This window comes from Hypomesus nipponensis, chromosome 16, assembly GCF_054491055.1.
Source record: "Hypomesus nipponensis isolate SF chromosome 16, ASM5449105v1, whole genome shotgun sequence".
NCBI classification, from domain to species: domain Eukaryota; kingdom Metazoa; phylum Chordata; class Actinopteri; order Osmeriformes; family Osmeridae; genus Hypomesus; species Hypomesus nipponensis.
The window spans coordinates 8762294-8785544 of NC_140376.1; the positions used below are offsets into that span (position 1 = coordinate 8762294).

General features: G+C 49.2%; 1 protein-coding gene across 1 annotated transcript in view; it reads right to left on the reverse strand.

Annotated features, from left to right (window-relative positions):
• The window catches only part of kdm4b (lysine (K)-specific demethylase 4B), a 37981-nt gene extending 15577 nt beyond the window's left edge, over positions 1–22404 (reverse strand). Inside the window, exons 1-8 of the mRNA XM_084676052.1 lie at positions 22265–22404; positions 20688–21085; positions 19867–20042; positions 19251–19365; positions 17346–17539; positions 10156–10205; positions 7112–7215; positions 4865–5002 (exon numbers count right to left, since the gene is read on the reverse strand). Of these exons, the coding sequence (XP_084532178.1) occupies positions 4865–5002; positions 7112–7215; positions 10156–10205; positions 17346–17539; positions 19251–19365; positions 19867–20042; positions 20688–21071 (1161 nt within the window). The 5' untranslated portion in view covers positions 21072–21085; positions 22265–22404. The remainder of the gene's footprint in view (positions 1–4864; positions 5003–7111; positions 7216–10155; positions 10206–17345; positions 17540–19250; positions 19366–19866; positions 20043–20687; positions 21086–22264) is intronic.
• Between the last annotated feature and the right edge of the window lie 847 nt (positions 22405–23251).

Here is a 23251-nt window from a genome sequence, read left to right on the forward strand (position 1 = left end):
GGGGGGAGAGAGAGAGAGAGAGAGGGGTTGAAGGAGAGAGCGAGACCCATTTTGTACACTTGGTTCGGTGGGGGTGCCACGCTATTCTGGCAGTCCAAGACCACGTAGGCCTCCTGACCGCCAGACACAGAACGCTGGAAACATCCGTCCACGTCCACTCTCTTCTCTGTTCATGATAAGAAGTACAATAGGTGGTTCAGCAGGAGGGCTCTTGCCCAATCAAAATCGCTCCTTGTTTGAGAACAGGACAGATATGTGATGATCGCTCGTAAAAAAGGCTATACATATAAGTGATGATGATGATGATGATGATTGTGGAAAAGTAAAAGAGTGCAGGGCTAGGACGGGGGGGGGTCTGACAATCCTGCCTAAAATCCACCCAGCATGCATGAGAGAGAGAGAGACAGAAAGAGAGAGAGAGGCGTTAAAATCAAAAAAAGAGAAGCTGGGAGACAAGGGAGGGAGAGGAAAACGTAGCGATGACATGAAGACAGCACAGATAGGTGCGTGTGAGAAAGAGAGAGAACTGAGGGAGGGAGGAGAGAGGGTGGAGAGAGAGAGAGAGAGAGGGTGGAGAGAGAGAGGGAGAGGGGGCGAGGGGTGAGAGATGAAAATAAAAACTAATTTTCTTCTGTGCCCCGGCTGGTGTATTACATTTTAGCTTTATTTCCTGACTTGCGCTGAGAGCCTTATGTTCAATTACCGGGAACATTCTTCAACATACTGGCTGAGACAGAGAGGAGGAGGAGGGTGAGGAGACAGAGAGAGAGAGAGAGAGAGAGAGAGAGAGAGAGAGAGAGAGAGAGAGGGAGGGAGAGAGAGAGAGAGAGAGAGGGAGAGAGAGAGAGAGAGAGAGAGAGAGAGAGAGAGAGAGAGAGAGAGAGAGAGAGAGAGAGAGAGAGAGAGAGAGAGAGAGAGAGAAAGGGAGGTGGATAGGAGTGGGTATGGGAATAATAACCAAGACAACAAGGCTGCAGCCCCCGCAAAAACAATATCCACACTACATCTCATCCGTGGTGCACTTGAGGGACGAAAACAAGAACCCAGGGTGTGTGTGTGTGTGTGTGTGTGTGTGGGTGGGGGGGGGAAAGATGGCACGGTGGCTCACGGCTGCCAGGCTGATTGGAGCTTTCATAAAAACGTCAGCCGGTACAGGAGATATATGATGTATACTGTGGGTGTGCAAACGCCACAGACACTAATGAATCCCAGATGAACGAGGCTCTTTGAAATCAACCCTGTTGTACTGTTGGGGTGGGGTGGGGCGGGGGGGCACAGGGCAGATCTATTCATAAATATACAGGGGGGGCGACGACTATATTCAGATGAGGATGCGTTGGGGAGTCGCACACCAAACCTCTCCTGAAATAACTCTGTACGATGCTAGCAGCCAGCTTCATGTCCTAATGAAGATCACGGGGATGTCGCTGTCTAAACAGATCCAGATAACAGGCTTGGGGGAGGGGGGGGGGGGAGACTCGCCCCTTTTAACTCTGATAAATAATACCCTCTCAGTGTCTTTTAGTGCTGCAACTTTGATAAGATAATCTCCTGTGGAATTGCATCGCACAAAGACGCGAGAACCTTGGTGAGGGCCGCTTTGTGTGGGGAAGTTGGGTCAAAAGAGGAAATAGTTCCTCCATAAAACTGCTCACGACAAGGTCTGTGGATTGTCTGGAGTAAACTCGGTCCTGATTTCTGGTTGGAGACATTGGTGTTGAGTTTTCCCAAATGTATTTTCAGGGAAGTTTTGAGCACCATAAGCCCTGTGCCATCAAGCTCCAGTATATTAGAGAGAAAACAGATCTCTCTAAGGCTGATATCTCCAAAGCTCGCCCCCTCACGGCAAAACAATGTAGATGGATAAACAGCGTTACAAGTTAAAAGTAAGGACAAATGTGTAATACAGGCTTGAACTGTCCCCTTAAGAAAACAATTTTTACCTGGTTCTTAGTGATGTCGCCTCAAAGGTGGACAGATTCATTGAACAAAAGGGCGGGAAAAAACCCCCCACACATTTCCATACCATTCCCGCCGCTAAGCTCAGCCGCAACCCAACGAGAATGCAGTCACGTCTTGTCTGCCTAAACCTCTGCATGGCTGACACATCCTTACTATATTCAGACGTTTCACCAATGCCTAAATGTCCCTACAGCGGATGAGTCCTTCATGTTTAAACTTATGTTCTATGGTTTGGATGTCACAACAGCGTTCAGTACCCCGGTGACAAAGCGGATGAAACCGCCACGTCCCATTGGCCTGTCACACCTGAGAACAACTAATTTCCAGAGAACTTTGACCCGAGGCACGTTCGACGGCGTTTCCCACTTTTCTGAGGAGATATAATTGCTGGATGAAGGAGAGAACTGGAACGGCGAGCGTCGCAGCGCAACGCGTTGGCAGGCTACCGTCTCGCTGATGTGTGAACTCTCGTTAGGTGTGCGAGGGCACCTGCGTGGGAGAACGCCGATTCTTGTACGCGTGTGTACGTGTCCCCGGTGTGTGTGTGACTGTGTGTGTGTAGCCGCCTTACGTCGTGTGTGAGATCGCACGCATGTCTAGTTGCGGAGCGTGTTCCCCCTCCAGCACAGGGTTCTAGAGACCCGCGCTAATGAGCTCGTCCATTAAAACGCACACGGACGCCTGCAAACTCAAATAATGACTTTGTTTCCTGCTCGAGCCTCCTTTAATGACAACAGCTGCACAGAAGGGGGGAGGAATTAAGAGAGATAGAGAGAGCTCGGGAACGAGTAAACGCAAGGGAAAGAGCGGAGAGGGAAAGAGTGTGGCGAGAGGGCAAGAGCTCAGGAAGACAGAGAGATAGAGAGATGAGAAAAAGAAGAAGAAGAAGAAGAAGAAAAAGACAAAGGAGGAATGACAAAGAGAGCTCAAAGGAAGAGGAAGAGAAAAAAAAAAGCCGCGAAAAGGGAGAGAAACGCAGACACTAATGAGTCCTCGCCGCCAGACCGGGATAGGGGCGTCAGTTCGGCCTGTCAACACCGGCCGGCGGACAGAAACCAGGCTCAGTGGGAGCGGCAATGGAGCCAGAACCAGAGACAATGGACCGCCCCGCAACACTTAACCTAACACACACACACACACACACACACGGGTCAAACATAGACGGAGGCCCGTTTGGGTTGTTTATGAGAAGACTCCTTAACACCATGGTCAGTCACCGTGGTTGTTTCTCACTGTAGATGTGCACTGGGCCCGAAATGTGCTGTTATTCGTGACTGGACTGGGAGGGACTCGTTTCACCTCCATTGACATGGTTGAGGTGACCATCTCCTCAACTTGAGACTTTGCGTCATATGTTGGGCTTGCACCAGTGCTGGCCAGATGGTTGCTCTGATATGAAAAGGCTAACAGTTTACACTGTACAGTTTCACAGGAACACTGTAAAAAACAAACAAAAAAAAACCCCTGCGTTTTTAAGCAAACCCTCGAGAAAACTGGCAGCTCTGAAAAGTGAGTCATCTTTCATTTACTTTCAGGATAGAGTATGTCTGGGTGGAGAGAGCGCACACACACACACACACACACACACACACACACACACACACGACAGCAGGGAGGAGATGGAGAAGTACGGACTGTGCCCACTGTGAAGAGCGCACAGAACAGGAGGAAGACATCATCTGTATCAAACCACAGCGAGTCTACCTCAGTCTGACCCTGAGGCCGTCGCCGCACGCACCGATAACAACACGCTAGACTGGGGGTGTGTGTGTGTGTGTGTGTGTGTGTGTGTGTGTGGTGGGGTTGGGGATTGTGTCAGGTCTGACACACAGTCGGGGGGGGGCGGTGAGTACAGACGGTCTGGACGAACACGGCTTGAAAGCTGGCGCATGAGAGGGAAAGGGGAAAGAGAAATCGAGAGTGCGTCAGAGAGAGAGAGAGAGAGAGAGCGAGCGAGCGAGGATGTGGCTTCTCTCAGTGGCTAAGCAGTTATTTGCGTCTTTATCAGTCTATTATCTGGCACTTTGTGTGTGGGTATGTGTGCGTGTGTGTGTAAGCGGGGGAGGGGGGGGGGGGGGGGGCAGGGGGCACCTCTCACTTTCTCGGACCGAAAGGGGAGGGCAGCGAGCAGGCGATTTATCTCCATCAGGCTGAGACAGAGAACAGAGGGACAGAAGTCCCCCACCACTGGACTGTGACCGGGGGGGGGGGGGGGCGGGCGAGGTTAGCGTCGAGGTGCAAACACGGAAAAGAAAGAGAGACGGAGAGCAAAACGGAGAGAGCAAGAACAGAGAGAGCAAAGGAGCACTATTGCGGCACGTTGGCACCTCGTAAATCTGACAGGCAGCCAACCAGAGAGGCAGAAAGTGAGCATATCTGTGTTTGTGTTTGAGATAGCTCCCCCTCTGGGAGAGGATTGGAGAACTCCAACAGGAAAACAACGTTGAACACGGAAAGCACAAGCACAGGGACTTACAGATGACTGGTGTGGAGGGGAGACCAGCCGCCGCCCTAACGCACACGACTTTGTGGTCGGGAACTTGTCAGGAGAAAAACACTTTGTGGAATCGGCGGGGGGGCGACGCGCGAAACAAGCGTCCCTGCGAGGGCGCAACGGCGCGGCCGGGAGATGGGAGGCCGTGTTGCCCCGCGACACGAAACCGTCCCGACCGTTTAACGGGGCCTATGGCCTGCAAAGTTAGCGTGATGCTACTGTCAAACGCCCCGTGTGGCATCCCCCCCCCCCCCCCGTCGAGTGAACCGGGCCGTGGGAGGGCAAAGATCCGATGTGGAATGCGCGTGCGGTCGTGCGACTGACGAACGCCCGAGGCTTCACTCGGGGTCTGTGGTGAAATCGACTGGAAAGTCATACCGACTGTGTGCGCGCGAGCGTGTCTCTCACCTGCGAGGCTAGCTTGCCGTAGTCCACCCAGCGCAGCGTGGCAAAGTTGGTGGACTCTGCACAGTTGAAGCCGTGGTTGAAGCCCGCGTGGTAGCCGTAGGGGAAGGTGATCATGAACTCCCCTTCTTCCTGAGTGATCTAAAGAGAGAGAAGAGACGGAGAGAGAGAGAAGGGAAAAGAAGAGAGAAAGGGGAGGAAGAGGGAAGACACAAGAGAGATGGGGAGAGAGAAAAGGAAAGATGAAGAAGGAAAGTGAGAAAGGGAGGGGGGAGAGAGAAAGAGACAGGGGGAGCAAGAGAGAGAGAGAGAGAGAGGAGAAAGTAAGTTTGCGTTCAAGTTTGACGATGCGAGTTTTGATGAAAAAAAAAAAAAAAAAAAAGAACTGCCAAGATTCTCATGTAAGTGAAACCTGGGGAAATGATGGCCACTGTGGAGGGAAGCACTTGGCCAAAACGGGGCGCCGGCAGCCAAAGCGAACCCAACCACAGGGAGCAAACACCGAGAGCCGAGCTTAATATCCACAATCATTAAGCCTTGATGGAATGGCTATGACGAGCCTTTTCACACAACTCCCCCGCCCCCTCACTCACTCTATATTCCCCTCCCTGCCTCCACACATTCATTTTGTCACCCCCCCTCCCCCCTCCCCCCTCCAAGAGGTCTGTTGGTGGGGGGCTCTTTCAAAGTCATTCCAGGAGGAACGAGTGCAATTAGACTGGAGCCAGTGATCAGGGCGCTGCAAGTTAGCTGGCAAGCACAAATTAAGATTTCTCTTTTTCCCTCCGTTCCATTTGGAGTGGTACGGGGGGGGGGGGGGGGTGTCGCTATGGGCGCAGGGAGACACGCCGAAATTAAGCCGGACGAATGATTGCGTCCCCGAACGACGGTTATCGCTTGCACACTCCATGGTTTCTGAAACCATGCCTCGGAATGTTTGTCGCCATTCAAGTCAAGAGATGTTCGCTTTCAGGCTTACAAGAACAGGGTTCTAAAGCTCAAGGTTCTCACAGATGGAATCTGAGGTCATTTGATCAAACTCCCTCCTTAATCTCTCTTGGTCGCCCTCTCCTTCTGTGAGTGTGCTGCATCCGAACACTGCCTTCATACACTCAAGCTTTCTACCTGAAATGAACTCTGAGAAAGTAAATATCAGAGGCAGCCAAGATATTTCCCTTAAATACAAATAAAGTAAACTATGGAATTATTGGCACCCCTGGTAAAGATCAGTAAAAAAGGGTTACTAAAAAATATAAATAAATATGTGAACAATCCCATTTTTATTTTGAGTAATTTTGTTCCGAGAAACAATTTGAAAAACAACATGAAATGTTAAACAAAACAATTATTGGCACCCCGGCAATCAATGCTTTGTCCAACCTCTTTTTGTCAACAACAGCACCGAGTCATCTCCTGTAACATCTAAAGTGCCGAAAGGGGAATATTTTAGAACCCATTTTTACTCATTTTCAACAGGGGTCCCCAATCATTCTGGAGCTGACTGTATATAGACAGCCAGGACTACTTGCAGACAGGCAGACAGACAAACTTGTTAAAAGCCAGTAGTTCTGCCGTTCAAGTCCCTGGTGCAGGAAGCCGAGCACAGGGGAGAGGTTATTTTTACTCCTCCGTATCAAGGCCGGCGCCTCGGGGGAGCGTCGGGTGACAGTCCCTGTGATACCTGCGTTTACCAGGAGACGAGAAAGCAGAGAGACCAAAACGGGAAGGAGAGGGGAGTAAAACGAGCACTTTGCGTGGCGGTATGCCGGATTTTCGTCACGTTTCACTATTCATGAGAAAATAATTGGCACAGTGATTAAATGTTCAATCCCAGAAATGCACGAGAGAGAAAAAAATATATTATATTGAAATTTCAACGGAACGGATGTTCAGGGCTTAGTCATGGCTAAAGCCTTTTTCATTATTTCATGTGATGTCGGAAGTTGGCGTAAAGAAAAGGATGTACAGAGATCCTCAACCCAGATGTGTTTCTCAATACAGCGCGAGTGGGTGTGCAAGTGTGTGCCCACTGTTTTTGTGGAATGACAATGTCGCAGGTGAGGTTTTGAATAATTGGCCAAAACGTTGAAATGTCATTAGGGTTCTCCAATGTCATGTGACATTCAGGACGCAAGGCTGCCCAGCCTCAGCCCCAGCCTCCGATAGCCTTTCAGCCTCCTGTACCCTCAGCCCCCCAGCCTTCCCAGGCTCCCCAGCCCCAGACCACCACAGTCCTGTCCCGGTACCCACCCTGTCGAAGGGAATGCTGTACTTCTTCAGAATGGAGGGAGAGATGAGGGTCATCTTGTGGCGGAGGAAAGCGTCACATCCTTGCGAGCTGCCTGGGAAGAACCCTGTGGGTAGAGAAGGGGCACAGGGGATGGAGGGAGGAGCAGACAACCACAACAAACGCACACGTTAGTAAACTGTGGCTTTTCACCGGACCAATTAGACGGCAAATTCTGAGGACAGCATTTGTAGATTCTGTAACATATAATTAAGCAGTTGAACTCTTTGAAATGGTCAGTTATCTTTTGAAAAATTCAGAGTGCGGGAGGGAGTTTTTGCTGCTGAAATGATCCAAAACAAAAAAAAAATTATCTCAAGATGGCATTTTTGTATGGTTAGATAAGAGTTCTATAAAGTTGTCATATAATAACTGCCAGTCAGAGGGATAAATCTACAGCAATCGTGTCTGAAGCTTAAAATACACACTTTCACATGGCCCCGCTTGAAATACGGTCTTAAGAGTTGAACATTTTCACCCCGGTCCGGCTTTCTTCACATTAAAACGGTCAAATGAAAAGTGGAAGCAGAGGAGCGAGAGAGCTGAAGACCCACAGCTCTCCCGTCACAAATGTGAGATATAATTGCTTGGCTGGAGGTCATCCGTTAAGCGCGCTACCCTTGGCGAGGACCCTCGCGGTTCACCGGCGCTCGCTCGCACGGCGGCAGCCCTGCCCAGAGAGCCTTTAATGATCGTAATCGCGCCGCGGACCTGATGGGCCTGACGCGACACCTGCCCCCCTATTGACCTGCCGGGGGGGGGGTGTCGGAGAAGGTGGAAACGTTGGATGGCGCGGGAGGGGGTGACTGAGGCGACTGTGGAAAAGCAGGTGGGAGAATCACGTCTTTTCGATCTCCTTCCTCTTTGAAAGGAGCCACAATGGTGGACATAACAGGTTAAATGGCGAGGAAAAGGGCTGACATGCTAGAAATAATACCTTGCAAGAGGTCAAAAAAAGCAAGATGATAAAAAAATAAATACATTATATATATATATATATATAAACTAGCCAAAATAACTAAACTACCATTGGATAATACAACATGGATGATAATTAGCTATCTTCATAGGCATCATCATCTTACTCAATGAAATACTGGCAGAAGACGGCTCCGTTCTACAATGAAATGAATGTAGTAGTATGGAGCCAGAATGGGTAGTTTGGGCTAGGATAGGGCTAGGATAGGGCTAGGATAGGGCTAGGATAGGGCTAGGATAGGGCTAGGATAGGGCTAGGATAGGGCTAGGATAGGGCTAGGATAGGGCTAGGATATGGCGAGACACCGTGGACATCAAACAGATTCCTCCATGGGGCTAGCCCGGCATGCTAGCTATGTGCCGTTCCATATCCATTAGGGATGTGACAGGGCTTTCATGGAGATGAAGGTATGCTCTGTATCAATAAGATAAGTCGGACATGCACTTCCTGGTTCCCCTCTTTACTTTCTTGGATGACAATTATCTCCTCGGAAACAAACAACGCCCAGAGGCTGGGGAACCATCCAAACTAAAGACACGCTTGCTCCTGAACACCCGGTCTGGTTTATCAGTCCTTTCAAAGAAGATGGAACGCACACACGTACAAAAACAAACCCCAGACGTTCAAAGAGGACGAGAAAAAAAAAAAAGACGTCAGCCCAGTTAAATCTTTAATGCAAGCGACAGTACAAGTCCAGGGCTGTTTTATCCGTTGGGTTTCTCCCTATTCTTTCCCAGAGCTGTTCTCCGTAACAAAGAGCCTCCGTTTCTCTCCTGGACGAGGCTGTCGCTGATAAAAGTGAATAATGGGCCAACAGAGCCCAGGTATTAATCCCCATTAACATGCAGCAGGCAGCACTGAACACTCCCTGGGGTAATATTAACTTAAAGGTTCATTTTGTCCTTTTGAGTTTCCAAAATGAAGTTCTCCTCCGCCCCGCACCCCCCCCCCCCCCTCTCCCGACACTCCTCCCCCGCCAAATTGTAACGCGTGACGGGAATAAGGCAGCGACTGTTATCAAAAGTCATCGGCCATGAGTGTCGTCCACGTACGGCGAAGTGCGTGTGTGCGCGTGAATGCCTGACGCCTTTGAACGTGTATATGTTCCAAACACCAGATAAGCAGTCGTTGCATGTTGTGTTTATTTGCCATTGTCTTTGAAAGAAATCGCAAGCTGTGACAAAAAAAAATATATACGAATCTGTCGCCAACGAGCCTGAAACCGAACCAGGTGACTCCTAGCGGCCAATCGGGACAGCCGATGAGAGCAATGCGTCATTGGGGGTGAGGTACAGAGGGGGGGCATGACGGGAAGGTCGGGCGTTGACGTTATAAGCCGTCGACGGCGTAACAGCTCGACGCGGGGTGAGTTAACAGAAGCTGAGGTGCGTGCGTGCGCCAGCAGGACACCAACACGCCTGCAGGTGGGCTGTGTTGAGGCTGAGAGCGGCTCGCTGCTTTCCAGACGGCCCACATCGATCGGGGAAGCAACAGGGAGAGAAGCGGGGACAGAAAATCAAAACCAACAAAGGGGGGGAGAGGGGGAGAGGGGGAGAGAGAGAGAGAGAGACAGAGAGAGAGAGAGAGAGAGAGAGAGAGAGAGAGAGAGAGAGAGAGAGAGAGGAGAGAGAGGAGAGACAGAGAGAGAGAGAGAGACAGACAGAGAGAGAGAGAGAGACAGAGAGACAGAGAGACAGAGATGGAAAGAGAGCGAGCGCGAGAGGTGACGAGGCTGAGGAGAGGGAGGCAGAATGACGCCACCAAGCGGGGCCAGACTGTCTGAAGCCTCTCCCTCTTCACAGAGACACGAGAGAGGCGTCTGGGTGACAGTTTGTTTAGGCTGAACTTGAGACGAGGCGGCCTTTGAGTGTGTGTGTGTGCGCGCGCGTGCGCGGGTAGTAAAGGCTGTGAGCCAAGGCTGTCTCTGAATACATCTATACACACACACACACTCGCACAGAGATCGCCATCTATTCTGATCACACATATAGTTACTATGTGTGGGCATGCGTAGAGTCTGGGTCTCACCTTGTGCCAGTCTCTCCAGCCTCTTTCCATGCTCCGGTGGGATGGCATACCTGGAGAGACAAGACAGAGAGAGGGACAATTAGCTATGGAAAAACACAGTAGGACGACAGAAAGAAAAATGGCAAAACCACCATTGAAGGGGCAGAGAGAAGGCAGCTACTATTCCTGTTTGTTTGAACGGTTCTCCTCGAATGAATTATGCAAAGGATGAGAAATGAACCGTGTTATCACACACACACACACACACACACACACACACACACTTCACCAGGCCCCCAGTGGCTCACCTCCATTTGACATGCACAATTACACTTCCATCTCCCAAGACGGGAGTTTGCACAAAACCACTGAGACCAACACCGCCTGACACGCACCTCAGGATATAATTGATCTACACACTGATCACAATCACACACACACACACACTTCTCCATCAGTCACGGATGGCACGGACACCATCAGAGTGGACACTGACACACACGGCATGTGTAGACACCAGAAGGTATTCAACAAACGACTTTGTCATCATGTAGTCAAAGGGCTTTGTACGGTCATGCGAGCTCCACCGCTTCCTCCCCTGGTTTCAGATGATGTCATACAAAGAGGACTGGCCACGCCTAGCTGTCCGGACAGAGGCGGACGTTTCCATTGGTCGGCTCGTTAACGGCCGTGGTTATTGCCACCGAATCATTTCCTCCGGTTCAGGTCCAGCTTAACCCCGCCGGGACCTGCAGACGATGCACATTGAAAGAAATCGTTTGCCCCACCCTCCTTCTTCCCACTGAGAAGCCTCTGGCTGTGCTTGGAATAGGGGGGGGGGGAGAGGGTCTGGAGAATTCCGTCATTTCATCCGACTGCGTGCGTTGGGTGGTGGGGTTATACTGTCACCTTTTGGCAACAAGTGGTACTGCATGGTTGAGGGATTTGTGTGTGCGTGCGTGCGTGCGAATATATATATATATATATATATATATATATATATATATATATATATATATATATATATATATATATATATATATATATATATATATATATATATATATATATATAGATATATATATATATATATATATATATATATATATAGATATATATCTATATGTATATATATATATATATATATATGTTGATGTGTGTGTGTTTGTGTGTGGGGTACGCAGGTTCCTAAAGGTGCAGTATGATTCTACCCAGTCTGATTAAGTTGGAGTGTGTGTTGTTGAGGGGCACCCACAGTGGATTAGCACCGTTATTCGCATAGTTAATTGACATCGTCTCTGGCGCACGCTTGAGAGAATAAGTGTGTGCGCACGTGCCCCCCCCCCCCACCAGTCCTCCAAATGATCAACCAGTGGGTGCGTTCGTTTTGGCAGTTCGTTTCGCGCCATCTTGGTCATGTCCTCATGGTAGCAGCACGTCTGCCGCCAGGTGCCAGTCAGCCCAGAGCGGTAAACAAACAAAGAGGGCGGGGCTGGGCGGGGCGGGAGGCGGACCTACGCTCCGGGGGTTCTCTCCAGCGCAGTGGCTTCTCCACCCCGGTCGTCGCGTGCCCCCGTCGCCATGGCGCCCGCCAGAAGCCCGATAGCGACCCGTTCCTTTGAATCGGGTGTGTTGGAGCAGGGAAACATCTAGAACACGCAGGGCAGGGAGGCATGAGGACCGGGGATGGAGAACTGCTGCTTTACTGGGTTAGGCTTTCCAGTGGCTGATCGTGAAACAAGGCCTCGCTCGTGGTTGGGGATGACTCGATGCATTGTGGTTGGGAAACATGTGGCCATATTTGTTTCAGACGCGCATGCACGCAGGCCCATACAAGGCGTATCTGAAGGGCTTCGTCGAAACCGAAACGGAAATCAAACCGCGCCGCTCTCGTAACCCGATATTTCCTGTTGAAACGGGTTCAGTCGCTGGCGCAAGCCATTTGCGAACTGGCGCTCCGTGGCACAGAGTATCTAGTATCAACACGCCAAAAGGACGATTTCATAGACAAATAATGCGCTTGGGTTGGAACGGGATGGGGGCTAGCGATTTTCACCTGAGGCGCTGGAATACCTCAAGAAGGCTTCAAAGACGCCAGTCTGCGTGGGCTACTTTTCAGAAACCGTAAATAAGAAGAGTGGAGGTGTCTGTAAGAGTCTACACCCCCCCCCCCTTTCCCCTCCCCCTTTACAACCCAGCGGACAGCAGGGGCAGCAAATCAGATCTCTTGCCTGAAGTGCCGCGGTCGATCGATACTAATTTGATGTCTCTCTCTCGGCCTGCTTCGAATGCAAGAAAGCCTATCCCCTAATGCTGATGAGTCTGAGTGCGTGTGGGTGTCGGAGGGAGAGACGGGGCCATATCTCATTTCTGGAGAGGGTCTTGCACGAGCCAAGGAAACAGACCCCCATGCCTGTCTGAAGTCCTACGCCTGAGGGGATGAGACGGCAACTTGCATTCGGTGGCCAAAAGTACGTAGACCGCGGACAACCCCCCGCCGAACAGGGTCGAGTCCGGGCGTTTCCGATACACCAGGGGTGTCCCAATCCTGGTCCTCGAGGGCCGCTGTCCTGCATGTTTTAGATGTTTCCCTGATCCAACACACCTGATTCAATTAAATGGGTTGTTCTAACGACCATTCATTAGAATCAGGTGAGCTGGATCAGGGAAACATCTAAGACATGCAGGACAGCGGCCCTCGAGGACCGGATTTGGACACCCCTGCGCTACACCTATTGCTTCCAGGTGCCCGACATGTCGTCTCGGCCTGACGCTCAGGTGACTCCGCAGGCGTCTGGCGGCGTAGCGAAAGCGAGCGGAGCAGCTGGGCCCGTGTGCCGATGCAGACGGCCCCCCCCGGGGGCCTGGAAGCGAGACAGAGGCCTCCTCGAGGTCTCCGTGTCTTGGGTGCCTCTCCGCACGCGCCGCTCGGCAGTCGCCACTCGCGCGCTCTCTCGACAGCGCTCGGATGCGCGGCGAGTGCCCGTCGGCATCGGAGGACGCCAAACGGAGAGTGACGGGCTTGTCACGGACGGCGTTCGCTCGGTTACAGATAACGCTATGGCTCCTTTTCGCCCACACCCACCCAGCCACCCAGAGCCCTGTTCTCCTCCTATCCTACACAGCTATCTCTTAGCATCTCGACAGTGGATCTGAGGAGTGGTAGGTTTGGAGTGAGGGGGGGGGGGGGGGGGGGCCGGGGGGATTATGACATTGACGGGAGCAGAGTTGGAGGGGAATGAAGTTAATTTCACAGTGGCTGCACAGAGGGGGTTAGGCAAACAGCTCCCGCACACAGTTTAACATACTGTAATTACCCACGGAAAAAGTGAAAATGATTCAATTTCTGAGAAGGGGAGGGAGGGGAGAGATATGGGAGAGAGAGAGAGGGGGGGGGGGGGCGCACGCACGCGCGCGCAGACACACACACGTTAAACAGAGTTGAGGGGCGCATCCATGTGAGTAAATTCTGTTTGAACGAGTGACAAGGAGAGATTGCTTTCCCTCACAGGGGCAGATGTAAGTGGAGGGGGGGGGGGGGGTGAGTTGTCTTGAGAGAGGGTGTTGAGAGAGAGAGAGATTAAGTCGCAGATTAAGGTGTGACGCAACAACAGTGACACACACTGGGGTCCAAGCTAAATGCCTCGACATTCTTTTTGTTGCTTCGTTTTACATTTCATTGCCGACAAAACTTAACCCTCGCCTAAACAGCTCTTCCAGCGGATTCAAGACAGCACTTGAAAAGTATCTGAATAGATCTTTCATTTGAACTGACCCTGCTCTGGTACCTCAGCCTTGAACTAAGAGTGCTTGGCAATGTCGTTAATTTAGGCAATTTGCGGTTGTTTACATAATCCTCAATAGGATTACAAATAAACGGCGTAGGTAATACTTACCCGCTTTTAATCCACTCATCCCCTGAGTGCAAGTAGTAGTGCAGGAAAACGGAATAATGGATGGAATTTTTGTTTTACTTTCACTCGTAGTCTGGAGAACAGTGGTATCCAAGAGCAATGTCACACTGCAGTTTAAAGCCCTCCAATCAGGGCCGCCCATAAGGGGGGAAAGGGGGGGGGGGAGCTTTCTGGGGCCCAGCCGTGGTGGGGGGCCCAGCCGCGATGCCAGCAATAATCATGTTCGTCTTCAATATTTTAAGAAATTATAACCAATATATTTTGAACTGAAATACTCACCATTACTTTAAAAAGCAAACATAAACATTGTATTGTTGCTTTAGTAAAACGTAGCCTGTTTCATAATGAACCCCCTTCTCCTAAAAATGGTATGAGTCGTTTTTTGTTTACCGATGTCATTTATTGATCTAAGGTTAAGCTAATAATGTCAGAGTAGGCTACATTTCACTGCTATGACAGGACATGTTCAGAAATCGGGATAACAGAAAAGAAAAGAGGAAAAAGGAGAGAGCTAGCAAGGGCATTCGACCACCCAATAAAAGTAATACATATTTTATTCCAGTCAACTCCGAAAGAAGCTCCCAGCCAGGCTGCAGAGACGAGCAGCAGTAGCCACGATGCTAGCCAAGAGGAAGCTAGTTAGAGCAAAGCTAACACTGAGAAAGCGCTTGTTCGGCATTCATCTGAGGACATTCTGCACTTTACCTGTACCTTGGCAGGAGGAGAAAGGTCCTTCAGTAAACTCAAAATCATAAAAATGACTTGTGCTCCTCAATGAGCCAGGAGAGGCTCAGTCACATTACTTGCCATTGAGTGTGAAATGGCTAAGCAAATTGACTTCAAATGCATTATAAAAGACTTTGCATTCAGAAAGAGAAGGAAGATTGCTGTATAAAAGGTAAAGATGAAGGCAGGTAAGTTGCATTTTATACTAGAAAATGTGTTGAGTGTAGCAGATTTCAGTGTGTCAAATAGTTGTGTGTGTGTGTGTGTTTCTGGCACCACACAAGTTGTTAAGGCCTCTCAGTTATATTTATTAAACGTCATGTTTAAGTTTTATGTATAAAGATGTATTTGTTTTGCTATAATGTAGCTCCCATCACTGAGAAAGTCTCTCTAAGTTGACATATATCTTGTGTAGGAGAGAGAGAGCACACGCGCATGCGTTAAGACGCAAGACCTATTAGGGGGGCCCCATTCACTGGACCTTTTCAGGGGCCCAGCCATTTCTATGGGCGGCCCTGCCTCCAATCACACACATGACACAAAATCCCTCATTTTCTTTCCACCGAGGATAATGATTTGTAATAGACGACACACATTTCTCATCCGTGACGACGGTTTCCGGCGATCGGTCCTCTTTCTGGAGGACAGGGCAGTGAGAAGTGCCGTGGGGCCCTCTTCGCAAGCGCCACGCGCACGCGCTCACACTGAGGCCGCTCGCACGGCCGGACCGAACAGATGGAGAGAGGGAGGACTTGACGGGAGGGCGGAGGAGAGGAGGAGAGGAAGAGAAGCACAACGAGGCAAAATCGGAAGGCGGGAAAAAAAAAACTGGTGTGACGAGCAAAGGGCTGAGGCACAGCGCACACGCACACACACACACACAGGTGACGGTGATATCGATGGCGTCGTGCCCCCAGGCTACCGACGGGCCTTGCCCGCCTCCTGCAGAGAAGTCGGCTTCAAACGCAGGAGAGAGGGGGGGGGGGAGAGGTGAAAGGGAGAAAACGAAGAGGCAGCCCTTCTCCTCTCACAACGAGAACCTAGAGACCGCTCTGGGGGGGGGGGGGGGGAAGAAAGCGAGAGAGAGAGAGAGCGTAAAGAGAGAAGAGAGGAAAGGAGAGAGCGACAGGGAGACAAAAGGACCGGGCACACAGGAACTCCCACCTGTGCAATAATGAGACCCCTGCTACCATTCTAGTCCTTTAAAAACATGCCATACGGCCCTAAAGCAGAAAAGCACTTTAACAAATCTTAAAGCAGACACCTCCAATCATCGCCTAGTATGCAAGCCATGAACCGCTCCCTCTCCTGCAAATCCAATTCCAAGATGAAAGCGAGGCCGGTAACCGAAGGGTTAAACGGGTGGAGGGAATAAGGGGAGAGATATTGATCCAGATCATACCAGTGGGACCAGCATTAGTCAACGAGAGAGAGACCCACAGAGAGGAGGAGGAGAGGGAAAGGAAGACGCGCTCGTGCTGCAGACGGGGCTCCAAGATGGCCGCCGCGGCGCCGGCTGAACCCTGCCAAGGTCGCCTGTGAGGTCGCCGTGACGGTGACCCACCTTCTGTCCATTAGTGGCCCGTCGATATCCTCCACTACGAGCGTGCGGGGTGATGCGATAAGCCCCCCCTGCTGTTTGCGCCATTGGAGCACCCCCTCAACCCTCCCCCCCCCCCCTCCCCCCCGCCCAAATGGCATTCTAAAGTGCCGGTGATGAGTCGGGGGGAAATGGAGGCTATCCTGTGCGTTCGGTGCTGAGGGGGCCCATAAACATGAGGAAATAGAATTGGAGGCAGACGAGGCCTCTGGGAGTTAGTGTTTCGATAGGGAGGAGGAGGGGTTACAGGGGTATTAGGTAGAGATGGTCGGGGAGTGGGGATGAGAGTGGGAGGGAAAATGACCGAATGAGAAACAGAGAAAATGAGGGCGGGAGGGAGGGAGAGAGCGAGAAGGAGGGAGACCGGATGAAGGACTATTCAAAGTGTGCTACTGCAACCTAGTGACGGGATGAGATAGGACGGCGAGATGAGGGGGGAAAGGGGGGGGGGGTCAACTTCGACGTCACACACTCGGAACTGCTTGGAAAAGGTCTGTTTCTCTCTGTCTCACACACACACGACACACCGCGCCCAGCGTTCGTCACACACGACGACGTCCTTCATCAAACAGCCACAGCCGGCCTGTGGTTTAGTCGTGCTGCGACAGTATGGCACTTGGATGTGTTTAGTGGCCTACGGTGGCCCATCTGTTTCAAAACACACACACACACACACAACCAAGCAGTTCCATTCCTGGAATACCGAAACAACACACAGAGAGCGAGAGAGAGAGCGAGAGAGAGAGACAGAGAGAGAGAGACAGACAGACAGAGAGACAGACAGAGAGACAGAGAGACAGAGAGAGAGAGAGAGAGAGAGAGAGAGAGAGAGAGAGAGAGAGAGAGACAGACAGACAGACAGACAGAGAGACAGACAGAGAGACAGACAGACAGACAGAGAGAGAGAGAGAGAGAGAGAGAGAGAGAGAGAGAGAGAGAGAGAGAGAGAGAGAGAGAGAGAGAGAACTCACCAGGACTTGGGTTGTCCGAAGTGCAGGTAGTTGATGCTGTACAGGTCCATGTCCTCCGTGTGCCAGGCGAAGGTGGTCTTCCACATGCCAAAGTAGAGGTAGGGCGTGTTGACGCCCTCGATCACGATGCCACACTCCTGCTCCACCATGTCCAGCAGCGTGTTGAGGTGGCCGATGTTCCACTCTGTGATTTCCTTGGGGGGGGGGGGGGGAACGTGCATTTAGTCGGGGCTCGGCGCGTTTCGTTTGGTCGATAAACTTTTCTGGCATCCTGACTCGAGACAGAAACCTGGATGTTTGACATGCGACAAAATGTTTCTTTTCTCAATTTTGGGTGGGAGTTGTAGTTAGAGGCTATGAGAACTATAATTCCCAGTGCAGGGACGTGCACCAACAGTCTTTTTCCACCAGATGGTGCCACAGTTCCACAACAGATCTGGAGGACATGGGAGAGCTGGGACACCAATACAGAACTTCACATGTGCCTTGCATTTACATTTTATCGACATGTAGCTTGCACCTCAAAACAATCTTATCATCCAATCAAAGTAGCTAAAGGCGCCTATGAACAACGTTCCTAAGAACTTACTGTGTCAATACAGACAGGTTACCAAAGAAGGATGTCTACCATATTTTCCGGACTATAAGTCGCACTTTTTTTCATAGTTCGGCTGGTCCTGCGACTTTATAGTCATGTGCGACTTATATATAAAAAAATATATATATATACATTTTAAAAATGTCAATGTTAAAGATGCTGTAAAGCAAATTCCATGATTCGCTTCTCAGTACATTATATACGTGTGAAATTAGTTCCTGAAAGCATGTGCGAAGCGCTAAAACGTTGTCAAACTGAGATGTGGAGTTAGACCGTTGAACAGTTTCTCTTCCATTTTCAGCTCAGGTTTTGTATAGGCGGGGCAAAATCCAACCTATCTACGTCACAGCGACCCATCTACGTCAGATCACAGACGGTTGCATTCTGTGTCTCAGCTGGTACAATGCAAAGACAAAGTAATTCACACATACAACAGTCAAGGAACTGCAGGTAGGTCTGTTCTGATATATGCAATTGATTTAACTAGCGTTTCTGTTGTTGCCAAATTCAATCAAATCAAGGAGGCGGAGCTTCAGCTCCTTCAGGCGACACGCCCCCCCCCCCCAACGCCATCTCAAGCAGAGAAGACTGCTGATTTTCTCACGATTTCAAAGCCTAATTTAACACTACTTGTCAGTGGGGTTTTTTTCATTCGAATTTGGATGGGTAGTTAACACCACATTCTTCTGTGGTGTTATGAACTTAAAAGTCGTTTTCAGTTCCGCTTCACAGCATTCTTTAATTCATACTGACCTATTCAGCCTCCCAGGTATGGTCTTTATGCTACTGTGTAGCTGAATAACGGTTAATGTGTGACGTTAACATACCGGAGCCTGTTCTGTGTGCTATTGTGTAGTAACTTGCCTTTCCAGATTAATTGTCTATTCCTCGTCTTGGATTTTGTGAAACACATTTCTAATAAATGCGACTTATATGTTTTTTTTCCTCTTTATGATGCGTTTTTTTTAATGATGCGACTTATACTCCAGAGCGACTTATAGTCCGAAAATTATGGTAATATAACTGGGTGGGTGAAAACAGGTGTTTTATTCATTTCAGAGATCAGTGATGGGATGGTGGGAAGAAAGAATTAAATACACAAATACATTTATGGATTTTTTGGGTTTTGATTTGACTAGATGACAGTGGTTTTCCATGTGTATTCTGTGGTGATACTGTGAGGACGTAGTGCTGCCTTGAACAGCCAGGAAGCTCTTGAGAAGAAACAATGTTAAGTCTCAAAGAGCCTTTCCTGCTGAACTCAAGGTTACATTTAATGCAAATATGTCCGTCACTGGTTGACTTACCGAGTCGTAGAGCGACCCACTGATGTCAGCGCCGTAGATGGGCGACACGAAAGTCAGGTTCTTCCAGTACTTTCTCTCCAGGTCGTCAAAGTCCTTGTGCCGGGGAGTACAGTACCTGGGAGAGGATCATTTCATATTTACAACTGAAGACACCCATTCGTGTCAGCGCTGTGAAACTCTTAACCTATCATTTTCACAATTGAGTTGGACGAGTTGTATTGTATTTGAGATAAACAAATCCAGCTTCGTCCAGGCAAATCATATACAAATCCTATGCACAACATGCAGACACAAGGGGACATGTTGATGAAGTAGTAAGAGGAATTGAAATCGAAAACAAGGTGAAAAAACCAGGTAACTAACTAAACCAAACTAAATCCACTGGCGAGTATGAGGAAGAGATCCTATTTAAATCCCACTCTTAGAGATGCAACGGCCAAGCTGCGAGATCCTTACGCAAGCTTCGAATCATGATTCAACACATTCGTGCCCCGAGGCCAGACTACTCATTTGATATTCCAGACGAGCTCCATTTGTATTTCACACTTTTGACGCTTTTGCTGGCAATGTTCCGCGTTCTCCCGGCTATCTCCCGGCCACCGGGAGATGGTCTTACTTTTTGCTGTTGGCCAGTTTGCGGTACTCCCCCACCGTCATGGACTTCTTCTGGATGTTGTACTGGGTGAAGAGGCCCGACTGGCCCGTCACCACCTGGGTGATCGGAGAAGGGATCACCATGTCCTCGATGGTGTCGTAGGATCGCCGCGGCTTCCACTCTTTAGGAGGAATCACCTGCGGGGTGGAGGTGGGGGCGGGGACGGAGGGGGGTGAGACGGGCGGACGGAAAGAGGGGAGAGGTCATCAACATCAACAGGCAAATTGTAAAAAGAGGAGGGAAGGGAGGAGGGATGGGGTAAGGAGAGGAAGAACGAGTGAGCTGGAGACGGGGCAAACTGAATCAAGCTGTGTGTTTGGGTTTATCCAGCGTTTCCCACACGTAGACGAATGCGTGGCGGTGCGCCACAGAATCGACACCGGCCGCCACATATTGCGTTTCCTAATTATTATTATTTTTTAACACTATATAGTTTAAAACACGCAGCGTATTCGTTCAGCTGCATTTCCTTTCCCTGCACTCCCTCCGTCTCTCTGTCCCTTACACGTCTTTCTCACATACGCACAACGTCAGCACACGTTATAGCGACGATGCATACATATGCCGTTCTAGTAAGACCGACAGCTATATCAGCGAGCCTTTAGCATTAGTGCCATACCCAAAGGTCTATGAAAGTTGAGGCTACTTTTCGCTAGGTACCTACGAACGTGTCTTAATCATAGGTTCCCCTTCGTTCTTTCGGTGAGAAGTCTCAGGAGCTAGCTACCCCCCCCCCCCCCCCCCCCCCCCCCCCCCCCCCCCGATCTCACAACTGAGTGTACCTTTGCCAAACCGGCCCGATGTGCTCCTTGAGTCTCGATGTAGGCGATATACTTGGCAAAGTCCTGGAACTCCTCCATGGTGGGCCTGAAAGTCATGATTTTACAACTGGGGTTCTGGGCCTCCGCTGGGGCCCGCTCTGGCTCTGGAGCCGCCTCCGGGGCTGGGTCTAAAACCGGGGGTTGGCCGAGAGCAGGGTCTGGGTCTGGGGCGATGGGTGCCTCTGGAGATAGGGTAGGTGCTGCAGGGGCCCTGGGTGATTCGGGGCCAGCAGCTGGAGTTTGAGACATCTCCATCTGTGTTTCCGTGGTTATGGCTGTCAACTCGGGCGTATCTGTGGCCGTGTCCGTGGTTGTTTCGGTTGTCACTGGAGTGTCCAGCGACATGATGACAGGTAATACTGGTTTGAGAGTGTAGAAGAGAGGAAGTAATCAACAAACAGACACCAGACACAGTCGGAGCATGTGTCAAACTATACTCTGTTTGCACTCTGCACATGCCAATTATTTGATGTAGTTCAGCCTAAATGTGTCACAAACCACTTGTATATCACCAACTGGCTGCATACTGCTAACTTAAGCACTCAGACAAGTTGGCCAAAGACTCAAGCTTATCATTGGTTTGTCTAAGTTAGTCAATATAAATCAACAGAAACAGTGATAAAGATGGATGGCTGCTTAAAATAGAAACGTAATTGTAAACTGTATGCGCGATGGTAAACATATCATTATTCATAGTCGACATTTAATTTAGTTGAAATTCCCTTTGTCATCAAAATACAGGATTTCCAACTCCTGAGTAGCCAAATAATTCGTCCGTAAGGCCTACCCAACAACCTTTCTCAAAGAAACTGATTTATATTAGTTTCAACATTTATAAGTCAACGGTGTATGAATAAATAAATGAACGCATTCTTATACGGAAACTAGCTTATCTCAGACACGTTCTGTGGGAGGGCCTCGCCAAGTATAAGCAATCTTACTACTACAGCTGTCTTTCAAAAACAAAAATGGGGGCGCTACAGGAGCTAGCAAGCTAAGCTACCTTCAAGACTAAATGTAGCTGTGTAACAAACTGGTAGTTACGTGCAGGTAACACAATGTTCACAAACAAAGAATACTACAATGTGCACGTTAAAATGCTGCTCAATATTTTAACTTTAATTTTACACGCAAACATTTCTAGCTAGCTGGCAGGCACTGCTGCAATGTGAAAGTGACAGTAAAACCGTGTAATTCTACTGCTGACTGACTGTGATAAAATAGCCTGCAAGCTAAATGATGCAAGGCCAGTGAGTTTACCGATATAGCGGCGTTAGATGGTGATGCAAAAACACATCGACTATCTGGCATAACGACTAAAAGCAAGGATATAGCAAGAGTATAGTTTATAAAACCATCACAGTTGAACGGCAATCAGTAATCACCCCCCTAGCTATCTAGCTTCCTCCATTCCATGCATAAAAGTCAACAAAACACCCCCGACGACAGCCATCACAACTCTTTAAATCCCCACCGAAATAGCACGTGTTAGGTCGGTGCAATGATGCATCCAGAATTAAGAAAGAATTCATCATTACCTCCTGCAGTAAACTATGTCTCTTTCTTAATGTTCCCCTTTCTATTTGTCTCGTTTTATGAAATCCAATCTATCGATTATCTTCACTAGCTACGCTAGCTTGAAAGCTAGGTTGAAAGCAGACGTCAGCCTCACGCCTACTACACGGCATTGGGGTATGCGATTGGCTTGACCACGTAGTAGTAACCACCCATTTTTGCGTTCTCGAGATGTTGTTGGTTTCGGTAATAATGGACTAATATCTTAGCCTATCACGTTAACGCACATAACACACGTAGGAACCCTAACATACTGGTTAGGGTACATAGAAATGGTTTCGATACGTTTAACTAACCTCGTTGACAATTAAGTTTAACAGCCAATAAAAAAGCAAAGATCCTGATCTCACATTTCTATGCATGCATTTGTGAGCATGGGTTTATTGCACGTTAACTAATAGCATTTCACATCAAGCAATGTACCTTTTTCTTTGGCTTAGGAAGCATTATTCCTACGAGACTGCCAGGCAGGTCTCAACTTCCTAATTGCTCAGACCTCGAATGCACTTTACACAGTATGCCTGTAAGATAAGCCTTGAATATAGTCTGCACTACTTTTGCATAAGTATGCATTATATGCACATCATAAGACACAAAACGGCCTTGCTCCAAACAACCCAAATTACTACATGGTAAGTTTTACACATCCACAAAGGTGGCAAAAAAGGGAAACACATTTCACTTCTATTCCACAGACATAAGCAACAGCATTTTAGTGGTGCTTTTAGGAACAAGGTGTTTGAGTACTAAAAGGGACACAGAACAAGCTTAAAATGTTGCACTTTTTATTTTATAAAAGGCTGAAGATTTATTGGAAATTTTTGCACCAAACATGTGCAAGCAAGTAGTAATACATCTAAAACTACATATCAAACAGCTAAAATGTACTAAAAAATATACAATTTCAGAAAATATACATTTCCAGTCTATGCAAATCTTGTAAATATTTG